This window comes from Clarias gariepinus, chromosome 25, assembly GCF_024256425.1.
Source record: "Clarias gariepinus isolate MV-2021 ecotype Netherlands chromosome 25, CGAR_prim_01v2, whole genome shotgun sequence".
NCBI lineage: Eukaryota > Metazoa > Chordata > Actinopteri > Siluriformes > Clariidae > Clarias > Clarias gariepinus.
In genome coordinates, this window is record NC_071124.1 from 10,193,238 (window position 1) to 10,208,744 (window position 15,507).

Consider the following 15,507-nt stretch of genomic DNA (forward strand, 5'->3'; position numbering starts at 1 on the left):
TGAGATAATTATTGTTGTTTACCTGTCAGTAGTCATAATGCTATGGCTGATTGATGTATATGCTATAGACATTGATCAACGTCCTATGAAGATTAACTGCGTTTCAATTGTAGAAGCTTCTGCCTTTGGGGTTTAAACCCAACTTTGTTTAAAAGTGGGTAGGTAAAATGAAAAAGCATAACATGAATAGTGGGACCATTTTAGAGGGACTGAATTATTAAGTGCGTACATATATTCTAAGTGCAATATTTTCTCCTGTCATTCTTATAATTACATATCTTGATTTAGCAACTTTATTCAAATCAAAAACTCTCCAGATCTATCAAATTATAAGGGGCTCTCCACAGCCTGTTTTAAGCCCTTTCACCGGTTTTTGAGGACTTGGGATTGAGGATCTGACTGCATCATTCCAAAACCTATGCATTAAATCAAAGAATGACTCCTACATATGACGATACAAAATTTACATTTAAGTCTAACAGGATGGCTTACATTTTTTTTTTACAGCCAATTACAGCCAAAATGTTTAATGCTATGTTTTTTTGTATTAACCTAAAGCTAAAAAACTTCACTTCTATCACATATTTATTGCTTTGTTTTAAATCCATTGTGGTGAGGCAAAATACTACTACTACTACTACTACTAATAATAATAATAATAATAATTGACCCAACTGTATATACAGATAAACCCTTTTTTCATCTATGTGATTATTTTTGAGATTAATGAATGGATGAATGAATTTGTGCAAGTTAGCCTTCATCTTCTTTCAAATTTCACTAATTTCACTAATAAGATTGCATTATTTCGACTTCTTGTAGCTTCTTACTCACAAGTTTATATCCTGCCTTATTTTATAGCCTGTTTTTGCAAAAATATACTGATTATGTAAAATAAACAACTGTAAACATAAAGGAGGACTGGCACTGTAAGAAAAGACTGGGACCAGCGTTGCCGTGTGAATGGTCACTCTCTCTGATCTCCATGGTGCTGAGTTTTCCCAGGCCCTTTTCAAACGCTTTCAGTGCCTGGCTAACATTAACGCTGGCAGGTTACAAAGAGATAAGTGCAAATGAGAAAGAAGACATAAAACCTGCAGGTGCAGATCAAGTTCCATTGAAATCAGATTTCTAAATGCATGAACATATGATTTGATAAGTGTTTAATAGTGTATAAAAGCACTTGGTGGTGGTCCATGATCTGAATGTATGAGTGTGTGAATGATAAAATCTATGGCTATTGGCATGTGTGTGCAATGTAAGAGCTGGTTTACTTTCTGTGCCAGTTGATCTCAGGTGACACACTAGAGAGTTATTATGGCTAGTTCAGCTCTCTGGAGATTTTAATGTTTGTGAGTCTTTCTGTCTGTCTCTCTCTCTCTCTCTCTCTGTGTGTGTGTGTGTGTGGGTATAGTAGTGTCTGTGTTACTGAGTCTCTGCATCTTTTTCCTGTAGGTGAGTTGTTCTAGTTCTTCCTCTGTTTATTAGCCATCTGACTTGCATTAATGCTTTTAAGTAATTCATTTATTGTTTAATTGCATTATTGTTTACCATGTTCAAGATTTTTTCTATTAATTTCATAAATAATACAAATATTTTAAATAAATAAATAAATAAAAAGTTTAAAGTAGAGCCAAAATGTACTGTAGCACATTACTGTATTATGTAAAGAGAGGTTTAATGATCACTATAACTATTAATAACTAAAATTGCATAATTTTAATAATTATATCAATAATTAAAATCATATAACCGTAGTATCAATATCCAAGAAGTTAACCTATTAATAACATAGGATGGAATATAAATGTTCACCACACACTGTTAGCATACACTGTCCTTATCAAACTGTGTCTGAGTTTAAAACATTTTTAAAAGTATTTAATAGATTTAGAAATTACATGATAAAAAGTAGAAATGTTTTTCAAGAATAAAAATAAAAAAATGGTTGCTGATTAATAACAGAAGTAAATTATATTTGTTAAAGCTAAATGGATTACAACTAAGCCGTACATTGGTTATGAAACAAATTCTGTCAAAAAAAATATATAGGGATTGAGTACAAGAAAGTTGAAATTCTTTATGCAGAACTTTTCATGATAATATGACATAAAGTTTATGTAACTCAGTTTTATTCATATACTTTTTTAATAGTTGAAATGTTATTGCAAACTCAAACACAAGTTTTGTAATTTTACAATAAGATTCCTTCATAATTAATAACTGAGTTGGCATTTTTAATCTCTCTTCATGTCTTGTGGGTTTTGTTAGATTAATTACAGATGGTATAATGATACATTGTACAGAAATAACAGGCTTATCGGCATGGCCTTTTCACAGTGTCACTTGTGAAAATAGACTAAGGGTCATCAGCAAAAAAAATGCTTGGTAGAAATAGCAGACATAATTGGTTGGCTTGCAAGATACACAAGCTGTACTGACTGGTTTTTAATTAGTCCCCTTTTCCTTGTACTAAAGGTCATCAACTAAAAAAAAAACATTCTGTCTGTGTATTAGACTGTGACTGGGGTGCATTTTAGATCTGCAGAAACAGTAGTTATATATCAGGTTAGTATGGAGTAAGACCTGTGGTCTGCATTCATGGAAATTATATTTCTAAAGTCTTTTAATTTTCAATTTTTCTGTAGTCAAAGATTCTTTCTTTCCTTCTTTCTTTTTTACTTGGTTCCGACTTGGAAGAAGAAACAAACCTCTGTTCTACACAACAGCCTTTATACTTTCTCCCAGAGGGACAAATGAAAGAGCACTTTAAGGTGTTACATAAATCCCCCCATCCCCCCATCCCCCCATGAGTGTGGTTTATGTTTGTTTTTCAGGGATGACTAAATTTAAACTAAATCAATGGATCACCATGAGAATCAGTGTTGCCATAGTAACTCTGCTGCCTATTTGCACAACAGGTAAGAAACTAGTGATCAGTTAATATCTGTCTTGCTATACGACTACTTCGCAATTATTGCTCTGAACTGATGAATTTTATAAAATAAAAAAAGATCTCCATACTGTGAAAAGTATTCTATGGGCTCTTAACTGGTGGCATGGTGGCATAGAGGTTTAAGCCACCTTGCACCTCCAGGTCCTGGGTTCGAATCCTGTGTCGGTCTGTTTGCACGGAGTTTGAATGTTCTCCCTGTGCTTGGTGGGTTTCCTCCCACAGTCCAAAGACATGCATATTAGGCTAATTGGCATCTCAAAATTGCCTGTAGCATGTAAATGTTGACCGGAAGCCTCACCATGGTCATCCAAAATAGAGTGGCCAGACGGAAGCCACTCCTTAGTAAAAGGCACAAGGTTCTCCTCTCTCCACAAAGGGTTCTTGGCCACCTTCCTGACTAAGGCCCTTCTCCCCCGATCGCTCAGTTTAGATGGCCGGCCAGCTCTAGGAAGAGTCCTGGTAGTTTCAAACTTCTCTCACTTACGGATGATGAAGGGAGGCCACTGTGCTCATTGGGACCTTCAAAACTGCGGATATTTTTCTGTAACCTTCCCCAAATTTGTGCCTCGAGACAATCCTGTCCTGGAGGTCTACATACAATTCCTTTGACTTCATGCTTGGTTTGTGCTCTGACATGAACTGTCAACTGTGGGACCTTATATACTGTAGACAGGTGTGTGCCTTTCCAAATCATGTCCAAGCAATTGAATTTACCACAGGTGGACTCCAATTAAGCTGCAGAAACATCTCAAGGATGATCAGGGGAAACAGGATGCGCCTGAGCTCAATTTTGCAAAGGCTGTGAATACTTGTGTACATGTGCTTTCTCAATTTTTTTATTTTTAATAAATTTGCAAAAATCTAAAAATCTTTTTTCATGTTGTCATTATGGGGTGTTGGGTGTTTTCTGAGAAAAAAATAGAATTAAATTTAATCTATTGTAGAATAAGGCTGTGACATAACAAAATGTGGGAAAAAGTGATGCACTGTGAATACTTTCCGGATGCACTGTAGATGGATAGATGGAGATCTGGTCACCTTAACACTGACTAACTGTAAACTACAACAGTGTTTAACATTTAACATCTAAAATATGATATATTGATTCACCTGTTTAAATGATGCAAAAGACCTTACATGTTTATTTATTTATTTATTTATTTATTCATTTCAGTACCAAATCACAGTCAGTGGGAAAGAGAATTTCTAGCTTCAACAGGTATGCAATTACAGGAAGAAGGCAAAATAAAAGCATGTCATTTTAGTATGGGATCATATATAAAATGTATACAAAGACTGTACTGAAAGTAATGCAAAAGTGGGCATAATGTTTTAATAACTGACATAGGTCATTCAAATTACATGTTGGTAGCGAAACACTTCTTTTATATCAAGGTAATACTGTACATAGTCTCCATCACAAGCAATGAATTTGCCTATCACTGAACACAAGTCCCAAATCCTCTTTGAAAAAAAAAAAAATTCTGGCGTGCACTGTTGTACTCACTTTTGTGTTAGTGGTCACAGTTGATGGTTTCCCACTGAGTGGTTGCTCTTGTCAATTGTGTCATCTCAGAAGAACTTAATGAGAGAAGAACAACAAGAAGAGTTAATATAAAGAAAGATTTACTCCACCAATATGTGCAATTTGAATGAGTATGTCAGTTGATAAAAAAAGCTATTCCACCTTTTGCACTACTTTTAGCACGTGAAAAATTTAATTATCAATATTTCCTTAAGGGATGAATTATTATGGATTATAAAAAAATTACACCTGTATTACACATATATACATGCTACTGTACATTATTTCTCACAGAAATTCCTGCAGAACACATTGACCCCGGTTCCATTGACCTGACTTCATTAATGAACACACTCCTTAATTCCTCACATGCAGGTAATAACACCATCACTCTCTATCCACCCCCATTGGTTGTAACCTTACATGCAGTAACATTTCATAAAACCTTTGAAGTACACTATATGGCCAAAGGCATGTGCATGCCCACATGTGTTTATTAAGCATCCTATTTCATAATTAGTCCCCCTTTAAAAAATATAGAGATTTTTCTGCTTAAAAAAAACATTAAACATCGCTTTTAAAATGAGATGCCCACTGAAATGTCTGAAAATGGTACAGCTTGGTTCACTCAAAGAGGGTAAACAGGACTGGTTACATGCGTTTACAAAAAAACTTTGGCAATCTTCAGGGCATGGTCATGGTTAGGGAGCGGGGATAAATTTAAAGGTCATTCTAAAAAAAACATGATACAGCTTGAGCTTATATTAGGTGATGAGGACTGTTATTCGTGCAGCATTCCAGATTATTGTTCAGTGAGGTTGAGGTAAAGGCTCTGTGTAGGACAGTCAAATTCTTCCATACCAACCTTGGCAAAACCATGCCTTTTTGAACCATGACTTGTGCACAGGGACATTGGTTTGCTGGAACTGGTTTGGGCCTCTTACAGCCATCATGAGTTTGTTCTTCCTGTGCTTGGTGGGTTTCCTCTGGGTATTCCAGTTTTCCGCCCACAGTCCAAAGACATGCAGATTAGGCTAATTGGCATTCCCAAATTGCCTGTAGTGTGTGAATAAGTGTATGTCTGTGTGTGCCCTATGGTGGATTGGCACCCTGTCCAGGGTGTACCCCGCCTCACACCCTAAGTCACCTGGGATAGGCTCCAGGCCCCCCGTGACCCTGAATACAGGATAAAGCGGTATATACAATGAGTGAGTGAGTGAGTGAGTGAGTGAGTGAGAGAGTAACATTGCTATATTGTTGTACTCGTAGCAAAGTAAAAGTAAAATGGTTATAAATGCTAACATTTAGTGGTAGTCTAACAACAAGCATTTCCTAATAATTTGGGATCATCAGCAACATCAATGTTCTCTTATTTGCAAATAGCGAGAATGAAACAGCAGCTCACTTTTCCCATGCTGCTGGAAAAGTTAACTACAGTAACTAACGCCAATGTCTACCAGTTACATGACAAAATGTTGTTTATATTTATAATTTTTTTTATTATTAATTCTAGAATTTGATATTAAATTACATCAGATTACAGGCCATTTAGTTAATTGTACTGTAAAGTCCTGTGTGTGTGTGTGTTTTCTCACAGGTTCTGAGCATTTGTTCTCTGTCCTGAGTGTGACATCACACAGCACTCTTGCACTGCACAAAATCACCCTGCTGGTCTACAACAGTAAATGCAATCATCTCTGACTGCTCGGCTCATGCTGAGGTGAAACAGAAACAGGGTACTGTGTAGTTATTGCATGACATGTTTAATGGTTTGTGTGTGTGTGTGTGTGTGTGTGTGCGTGCGTGTGTGTGTGTGGGTGTGTGTGCAGTCTCTAGTTTTCAGGACATTGAGACCACTTTGTTTCCCCTGAGATACTGCTACTGTGTGACAAACAAAACCAATGACCTCACAGGTTAATACTGTTATGAAACATACTATATCACATTAAGATCCATTACACAATTTGCTATGATATGACTGGGTTGCTTTTACATGTCTCTCTTTCCGTCTCTCTGTCTCTCTCTGTATAATTAGATTTTACAGCCATACTGCTAGATGTGATGGGGAACTCAACTAGCTACCTACAGGAGCTGTTTAAATCTAGCTCTATTCTTTCTGGTAAGTAAATAATGCAAATAATGTAGCAAAGCTTTATAATGAATTAGCAAATTTGCATACTTTATTTGATATAATAGTTTTATCACACTTATATACTGATCACAATCCCCTAAAAGTATAATTGTGTATAGCTCTATTTTAAAGGTACCCAAGCACCAAAGGTTTTTGAAACGTATTGTTTATATATATATATATATATATTTCTTTTATATATATATATATATATATATATATATATATATATATATATATATATATATATATATATATATATATATATTTTTTTTCTTTTTCTTCTTTTTCCCTTAAATTAAACAATAACGCAAAGAAACATGATATGAAGTCAATACAGTATGTAAATAAACTTTCAAGGCAAGCAAGAGGGTCTAAGTTGCTTTAATGGAGGTGCTATAGCACAACCCGATGTGTTAGACCATATTAGACCATACATTAGAAAACCATGTGGCTGCACCACAGTTAGGTCTTTTAGCTGCTTCCGTCGAGGTGTTGCCACAGCAGACCATCCATTTTACACACAGCTTGGCACAGGTTTTACATCAGATGCAACTTTTATGTCCTTCTTGATGCAACGCCTACATTTTATCTGGCTTTGGGACCTGCACTGCAGTCAGTTGCTGGGGTATGGGCATTGCGTGGGAAGTGATCATGGGCTTTCCGCATGGCAGGGGAGAAACCTACAGTACCACTGAGACACCACTGCCCAGAGTCTGCACTAGAGTAACAGTCATTGATACATATAACAGACATGCAAACAATATGGCTGCTGTTTGAACTTGGTTAACTCAAACTCAAACTGCCATGCATTTATATAAACCCATGAAGGACATGCTTAGTACAAGGTTTGCAAACTACATACGTTTAAACAGAGGTTTCTTAGCAACCATTATTATATTACTTCAAAAAACTTAAATGCCATAAGCTTTTAATGAGCTTTAAGTAAATATTCCACATGATTAAAATTGAGCGTCTATTACAAAGTATTTTAATCTCTGATCTCTATTTTTCAAGATCTGTTCACTGAAGGCGATATCTGCTTGGAACCAGCAGTTTGCCACTTGTGGCTTTATTTATTGTACTGTACTTTCACTGACTTTTTCCTGTTATTGATGCAGTAAACCAGATGAGAAGTTCAGACTGTATCTACATCTGTGTAATGGCTGGTAAAACAGGTCAGCTACAGTATATCATCGAAACAAATACCTACACACTCAACATACATTCACTTCTGTGCTTTGGTGTACAGATCAGTGTACAGTGAACTCTCTCTCCCTCTTCACCCCTCTCTGGGTGTGTGTTTAGACAGCAATCAGAGTGAGCTATGGGATTCTGTTTCTCCACTGTTCAACCACACTATAATGGAGCACACACATACAGGTACACACACACATACACACACAATACCATGTATGGGTTACTACTGTGCATCAAGCATATTTCTGGACGCTTTCCTCTGTTCGATGGGGAGGAGATAAATCTGCTAATAAGTGTAGGTACAAAGAAGGTATTTACCTAATCGCATGGTCACATGGGGTACATATTTAACTTAATGATAATATAAAGTACACTTCAAGTAACAATCATTATGTCACACCATGTTTTTTGTTTAGTACAAACTGTTATAATTTCCTTTGTCTTAATTACAGCTCTAATAATAATATTTAACTATATAGATCTTTGTTAAATATATTGTCTGTCTAGCTGGGAATTTTTTACTCTCTGTATGTTTGTGCTCTCGGAAATTTAGGTTATTACCCCATTATAAATGTGCAGGAATATTCAAGTTTAATAATACGGATACGGATGTAGCTTTTTTTGTGACTCATTTAACATGTAATCAAATTGCCTTTTCTAATTTGACTTTTCATAACTTGTGCAGTATGTTAGATTAGAGTCCTATGTCTTAGTAAAGCAGTGCTGGGACACTTAAACCATAAGGAACTAATGTTCTTGAGTCTTCTCTAAATCCTACAGCTATATCAGCAGATTTCCCAGCATCCTCCACCATAAACCCTGATGTTTCTTTGACTTCTTCCACTTCTTCTCTGACTTCGACCACCACCACTGCAGCTACATCTTTTGCCACTTTAACTGTGGCAACCACTGGTCACATGACAGCAGTACCTTCTGCTGTGTCAATTGTGACAGCTGGGGTGAATACTACTGGTGCTACACTTACAGCAGTTTCCATGAAAACAATGCCTGCTAGTATTCTCGTCCCAGCATCAGACATTGTTTTACCATCAGCTCAAACATCACCAGCAAGAAGCACTGCAGCTCCACCTGAACCACCAGCCACAACTTCCACCCAACCTGCTCATTCCAGTGTTTCCATGACAACCACACCTTCAGCACATCCAGTGATGGCTAATACAGCAACAGAAGTATCAAAACCAATTCCTGCTTCGGCAAAAACCAGTCCAGCTACCAGCAGAACCCCTCATGTTGAAAAACCAGGCAAGCATATTCGATTTAGTATATTTGATTTAGTATATGCTTTGTCTCAGATGATGTCCTAGCAAGTGTTCCTTCCCCAAACACACAAATTGGATGAATTCACTGAGGTGTGCAAGTACTCAGTACTGCATGTTAAAATGAGGTACTTGTGTGCAGCAATAAATTATGTGAGGATCTAGAGATGAAGCAGCAATCAGTCATAAATTCTTTTCTGCATAAATTATGGCCTTAATGCTGCACAATGACAATTTTGTTAATGACAATATATTTCTCAGTTGTTGGTTTTGATGTTGCTCCATCGCATTTGATGTTGCTTTCCCCCCCCCTCACTCTTAAGCAGTTTCTGCTAAAATCCAACGTTCAACCCAAAATGTATTTATACAGTGAAAGTATTGAGTTTCCAATATTTCTTATGGGAAAATTTGCTTTGATTTATACACACCATGTTTGATAGTATACATATATAGTAGCTGGTTACTATCAAAAATGGTGAAAGGTTGGCTGTGTATCTCCCCATTTACAACTACATTTTCCAACTAATCATTAGTTAAAGAAATATGTTTGTCATTAATTATTTTTGAGGAAGGTTTTGGTTATATGACTGGCACGATTTCCAAGAAGTGTTACTATTAAATAGGGGGTCTGTTCAATATGGTAACATCTTGCTCAGCCTGGAGTGATTATGTCTTTATATACTGTTTGACTGGGTGGCATAAAAGTAATTAACATCAAATAATCTTCCATTTTGATGTCAGGTGACTCGGATGCTTGATGGTTGATCTTGGCTCAACAGGCAGGGGGCATTGAAATCTTTCCCAGATTTTCCACAAATCTTCTATTTAGACTTCTGTGTATGGAGAGTACTTCGGAGTACCAAAGCCCATTTAAGCAGTGCAAGTCAAACCGGGACTTCTGATTGTGCAGAATAACAGAACACAGTAGTAAAAATGACTTTTTTTTCTCTATATAATCCCCTGCTACACTAATGCACTTATCTCAGTGTTTCACTGGTGCCTGGATACCATCAATGTAGAACGTTTTCCCAGTATACCCCACTGCCTGCTTCACATCTGAAATGCTGGCCTCCCAGGAACACCTTTAATGGCTCCTTAAATCATCTGGAGCGAAATAATTAGAGGAGTTCCTGTAATGTGCAAGTGGTGTTCATAAATGATTGTGTAAACAGTTCTCACAGACAAATGCGTCTTGACTGCAAGTTTTCTGCAAGCTATTTGTCCTTTTTTAAAGATAAGACATTCTATTCAGCAGTCCATCTCTTTCACTTTGTGTCACAACCTAGTTGCTTGTTTTCTATGCAGATTATTTAATGTTCGTCATCTGTACCACACCAGGCATGGTTGTATATATTTTGCATAGTGAATTAATATCTGTATCACTCACAGACAATCTATCTATCTAGAAATCTCTAAAGGTTGGGACCTTGGAGGGCAATTGTTGGAACCTTGGAGGGCAATTGTGATCAATGGTGACCTTTGCCCTTTGCCCTCCAAGGTTTGGAACCTTGGAGGGCAATGGGGACCACCGTATTTATTCCCATTTTGTCCAATCGTAAAAGGACCTCCGTGCAACATTCACATGCACACACTACGGTCAATTTGGAAACCGCCACTCCCAAAAAAAAAGGAAGCATGGAACATTTAAACTCCATGCACAAAGACGCACATGATGCGGGAATCGAAGCTAGGACCTGGAGGCACACAGTGACAGTGCTAACCACTAAGCCACTGTGCCACAACTAACAAACCAGAACTCTTGAAACGGACCAGTTGTGTTCTTTGCAATTAAAACAAACCTAGTTATCTATTGGTTGACCAAAATGGAAGAAGTTCTTCTTTGTAAGACAGTGGTTCTCAAGCCTGGTCCTTTAGGACCCCATGTCCAGGACATTTAGTGTTTTCCCTGCTCAGTCACACCCACTTCAGAAAAAAATCTTGCTGATGAGTTGAATGAGATGTGCTGGTCGCTTTGCAGGGTTAAGAACATCATGTACCAGCTAAGCTGAATTTCAGTGAAACTGACATTTGGTTTCAATTCAGAACAACATCTGTGCCAGTTCAGTGGTGCCCAGGTGAGGTGAATCTGATTGCTTCCATACTTATAATTTGACTGGAGGCAGGATAGTGGTGATGATGGCAAAACTGTCAGATACCTCAGAAAAGAAGTGGCAGGGTCAGAAAAAGTGTGAAATCCAAACACATACTCACCAGTCCATCTCTTTTACTTTGTGTCACAACCTAGTTGCTTGTTTTCTATGCACATATTTAATGGTGTGAGGGTCATGAAATAGAGCTAGACATAAAGAGAGAGAGAAGTCCCTGATGAATATTCCTGTAAAAGCCCACAAGGGGGCACAAGCACTTCATAGCTTTTCCAATTATACACTAAAAATAACACCAAAAATGACTTCTGAAGCACAGAGAATCTATTTCCCCGGGCATGGCTTCAAATCAGCAGGTTACAGAGTACATCGTACACATGCAGTCACTAACCTCGTTTCTGGTGAAATAATGAAGAGTTCAATCCAAATTTTAAGGGCTTTGCTCAAGGACAAAGCCTCTCTCTAATAGATCTGGAATTAACAGCCTCTTCTAGGTAAGTGAGGGGTCATCACAGTGTTGCCTCCTTTTTAATGATATTTTTGGTAAGAACAAGCAATAGGCTTTATAAAATAGGCAACATATTTAATGAAACAAGGTTCTATTACTGCACTTTTAAGAGAAGACATTTTTACAAAGCAGCATTACAGAAATTGGTGATGGTAGCAGGGGAAAACTCAGCAGGAGACACAAGGAGGGTGAAATCTTCAGTCGGAATTCATCATATTTAGGGCAACACCACAATGAGGGGGATGAGAATGATGTGTTACAATCATAATGTTGTAAATAGGGACCCCGGGATGTGCACAGAACTGTCACTTCAGTTTCTAGGTAAGACTGAATCAACTGTAGATGGAAGTCAAAGACGTAAATAGATTTTTTAAAACTATCTCCAAGTGTGGAACCAAACGGACGCTCTAAGATAGTACGGAAGTTCTAAGATAGTCAAAGAGCAAGATGGGAAGTTTACCTTACGGAAATGTTGTACCTCCGCATGAGCTATGTTCCCAATTCTGTTTAATAATGTTTATGTCTTTGCCTGTGCCAAAAACCGAGAGATTAATTCTACACACAAGGTTGACATTTCCGTTGCTATGGGAGATTCTGTGCTGTTCCGACAGGTTGCCCATGGCAATCCGAGCTGATCTATAGAGGAAGCCAGAGAAAAGACCAGAAAGAAACTCTGGATGAGGATCTGAGTGTGAACAATCCTACGGTCAGCATAACAAAGCTGCAGCCATGTGTGTTTGAACTGTGCAAGTTCTTCTCCCAGTGTCTTTGCAGGGGTTTCAGCCAGAAAACTAGTCTGCAGAGGTAACCTGAAAAATTCCTCCACAGAACGATCATATACACTTATACAGCCTTAAGCGTACAGCCACAAACAGTTATGTACCAGACACATGTAAACGTTGATCATCTCTTTGTTGTTCTCCCCAGGTACTGCATAGACAGCCATTTCTGGTATGAAAAGCACACAGTGGAAGTCTGTAGTCGTGTAAGAAGACTCACCTTCTCCAGGAGTAAGTGCTGAAAAAACAAGATTCCAGCATAAGCAAACAAACAAAAACATGCAAACAAGTAAATAAATAAAACCAACAACAATATGAAAAAAGGATCAGCAGATTGAACAGAAAATAGAAGTTAGGACAAACAGCAGACTCAATCCAGCAAAACACATTAAGATGCAGGAAATTTAAGAAAACTAAAATCTCACTGCCATCCTCGAAAAAAAAAGCATAGTTAAGAGTGCTTTTATTTAAAACTATTATTAAACCATTATTATTTCAAACTGAAATAAATACTGTTTGGTTTAAGTTAGCATACCCCTAATTTAGAGGACAAACTAATTAAATATACTGTATACTTGCGACATTTATGTTATGTTTCAGTGATATTCCTTTATCAAGAAAAACACATGGTCCAATGATTTGTTAAAATCAGGGCTGGGGAAATGAATGTGCTGCTGTTTGCAAATATTATATATTACTGTGTATTGTTTAACCTGTTTAACACCATGTCTATCTCATTTATAACCGATTGACTTTCTCTTCATCAGTCCTTCACTAAAATTGAGTTTGGATTTGTTCAAATGTATAAATTACTGTATAAATAAATAATTACCTCAATTACCCATAACATTAACACCACCACTAGGTGAAGTTAACAACACTGATCACCAACTAAAACTTCAGAAAACTTGTGACAGAATCATGCGCATGCAAACCCACACAACCCACAGCACCCAGAGGATCCATTGGCAATGTTTCGGTGCTAAACACTACAGCCCATTACCGAAGGCCACGTGGAGCCAGGCCCCGAGGGTTCAGAGCTACCTCAGTTGCACAAGGGAAACCCAAAACCTAGGTGGTTATAATGTTATGGCTGATTGGAGTATATGTATTTTATATGTAAAATAATCAATTTAGAATTAAATTGAGGGAATAAACTAATGAAATATAATTAATATACGTACTATTATGTTTATATAAAGTTTTAATTAATTTATTTTTAATGTAATTAAAAATTACTTTAAAAGTATTTTAAAAATTAACTCATCAATTAAGTATATTAATGGTAAAAACTAATCATGTAGAAAACAGTGTGATTAATTACATATAATATATAGAGTGTATATATGCAGTATATTAGTGTGTGTTTTTTGTAAACATTTTTTCTTTTCTAATTGCATTTTGGCTTCTATTCAAAAAAATGAATATTCAAAAAAAGAGTCATGTGGCTGTCTGTAAGAGAGTCACCACATTTGTTAAGGACTTTTAAGGACTTTTAATTCTTAATTTTTTTATTTATGGTTCATTTCTGCAGGTTTAAAAGCACAACTTGCTATAGTGCTCTCTGAGTGCTTTATAATAAGCCATATCTACAAACACACAGCTTCCTCCGAAAAAAAGGACACCCATTCATGTAGCTAATGTTTTTCAAAACATCCATTACAATGAAAAGATTTCCATTTAAATGTCTAAAAATGCATTAGTTTAGATACCTAACACAGGCATATTGCCACAGATAACGGGGTTAATCATGGTGAACAAAAATCAGCAACAGTTTGGACATTACAGTGTAGCAAATAGCTGCTGCAGTGCGACAGATAACGAGACCAAAGTAATTAAACCTCTCTTCTTCTTTGCCCTCAATCAGTTTTTTTTTAATATTAAGTAAATATTACTCCTCAGTGTTAACATCATCTGTCAAACACACATGCACAAGGATCACCCTACCTTGCTAAAGAATTAAGCATACAGTCAGTATATGCAGTATATGAGCGTATTTAGTTTTTAGGACATGTAGAAATCTGCACACATTAAAATGTGTGTCTGAGAGAAAGGAACAGAGAATTTCTCATTAAACAACACCAGGCGTGACTAATGATACCAAAGGTCAGCTTAGACCTTTGTGTGTGTGTGTGTGTGTGTGTGTGTGTGTTAGAGAGAGGGGTTGGGGGATTTAGGAAGCCACACCACTTCACTCCACCCTTAGAAACACTTTTAAATAATATATATAATCAAATCAATGCACCCCCCCCCCCCTCCCCCCTCTCTCTCTTTCTCTCACACACACATGCACAGGTCTGAAGCAGAAGTGCCTGGCGAAGATGTGTGTTAAAATGTGAGAAGAGCACGATGTCCCTGCAAGACTGTTACCGAGCAACAGACCGGATCCCTGAACCCTTTCACCTATAAGAGGAGGAAAAGAGCGAGAGAGCGCGCACGAGCAAGAGAGAGAGAGAGCAGTATGCAAAATTTTTTACAGGATGACATATTGGTAGCAGAATATAACCACTGAAGTCACCACTGCAGTTTAACTGTTCTACTGCTTTTGTGTGTAATCTATTGCCCAATACACTTGTTGAATAAATTTGAATCTGTTCATTAAAGCAGTCATTTCCGACTATTTACTGTAGCAAGCCCACCTTTATATTAATTACTATCATATTTTATGTTTGCCTAGATAGCTTATGTTTTGCTATAACAATATACTGCATAATTAGATAATGCAAAACAAAGTCTTTACCTTGTTGTCCAAAGTTGTTAAAATAATAGTATATACAGTATTTATTTCACTGTGCTTTTATAAACCCAAGCTGATAATCAGGGGTAAGAGCCTGGATAACCCCCTATGTGCATATCCCAAACCCTTTCAACAAAGTCATGCATTTTCATGGTTCTCAACAACATGGAGCCCTGGGGTTTGTATTTCACACAACTTAGATTACATAGAAAAAGTAGCATTGTACTGTAATCACCAGGGGCAGCAACCATCACTAGGGGTCTTTGTTAATAGCAACACTGCCACTGTG

The 15,507-nt window shown here is 37.1% G+C and overlaps 1 protein-coding gene across 1 annotated transcript; it reads left to right on the forward strand.

Annotated features, from left to right (window-relative positions):
- Positions 1 to 2,484: 2,484 nt before the first annotated feature.
- On the forward strand, positions 2,485 to 15,028 carry LOC128513327 (HERV-H LTR-associating protein 1). Its single transcript, XM_053487065.1, has 13 exons — positions 2,485 to 2,568; positions 2,701 to 2,921; positions 4,131 to 4,175; positions 4,776 to 4,856; positions 6,079 to 6,162; positions 6,311 to 6,394; positions 6,517 to 6,600; positions 7,734 to 7,790; positions 7,921 to 7,995; positions 8,593 to 9,075; positions 12,314 to 12,506; positions 12,630 to 12,712; positions 14,777 to 15,028. The coding sequence occupies exons 2-13, from the start codon at positions 2,810 to 2,812 to the stop codon at positions 14,818 to 14,820; spliced, it is 1,425 nt and encodes a 474-aa protein (XP_053343040.1). The 5' UTR covers positions 2,485 to 2,568; positions 2,701 to 2,809; the 3' UTR covers positions 14,821 to 15,028.
- Positions 15,029 to 15,507: the final 479 nt, after the last annotated feature.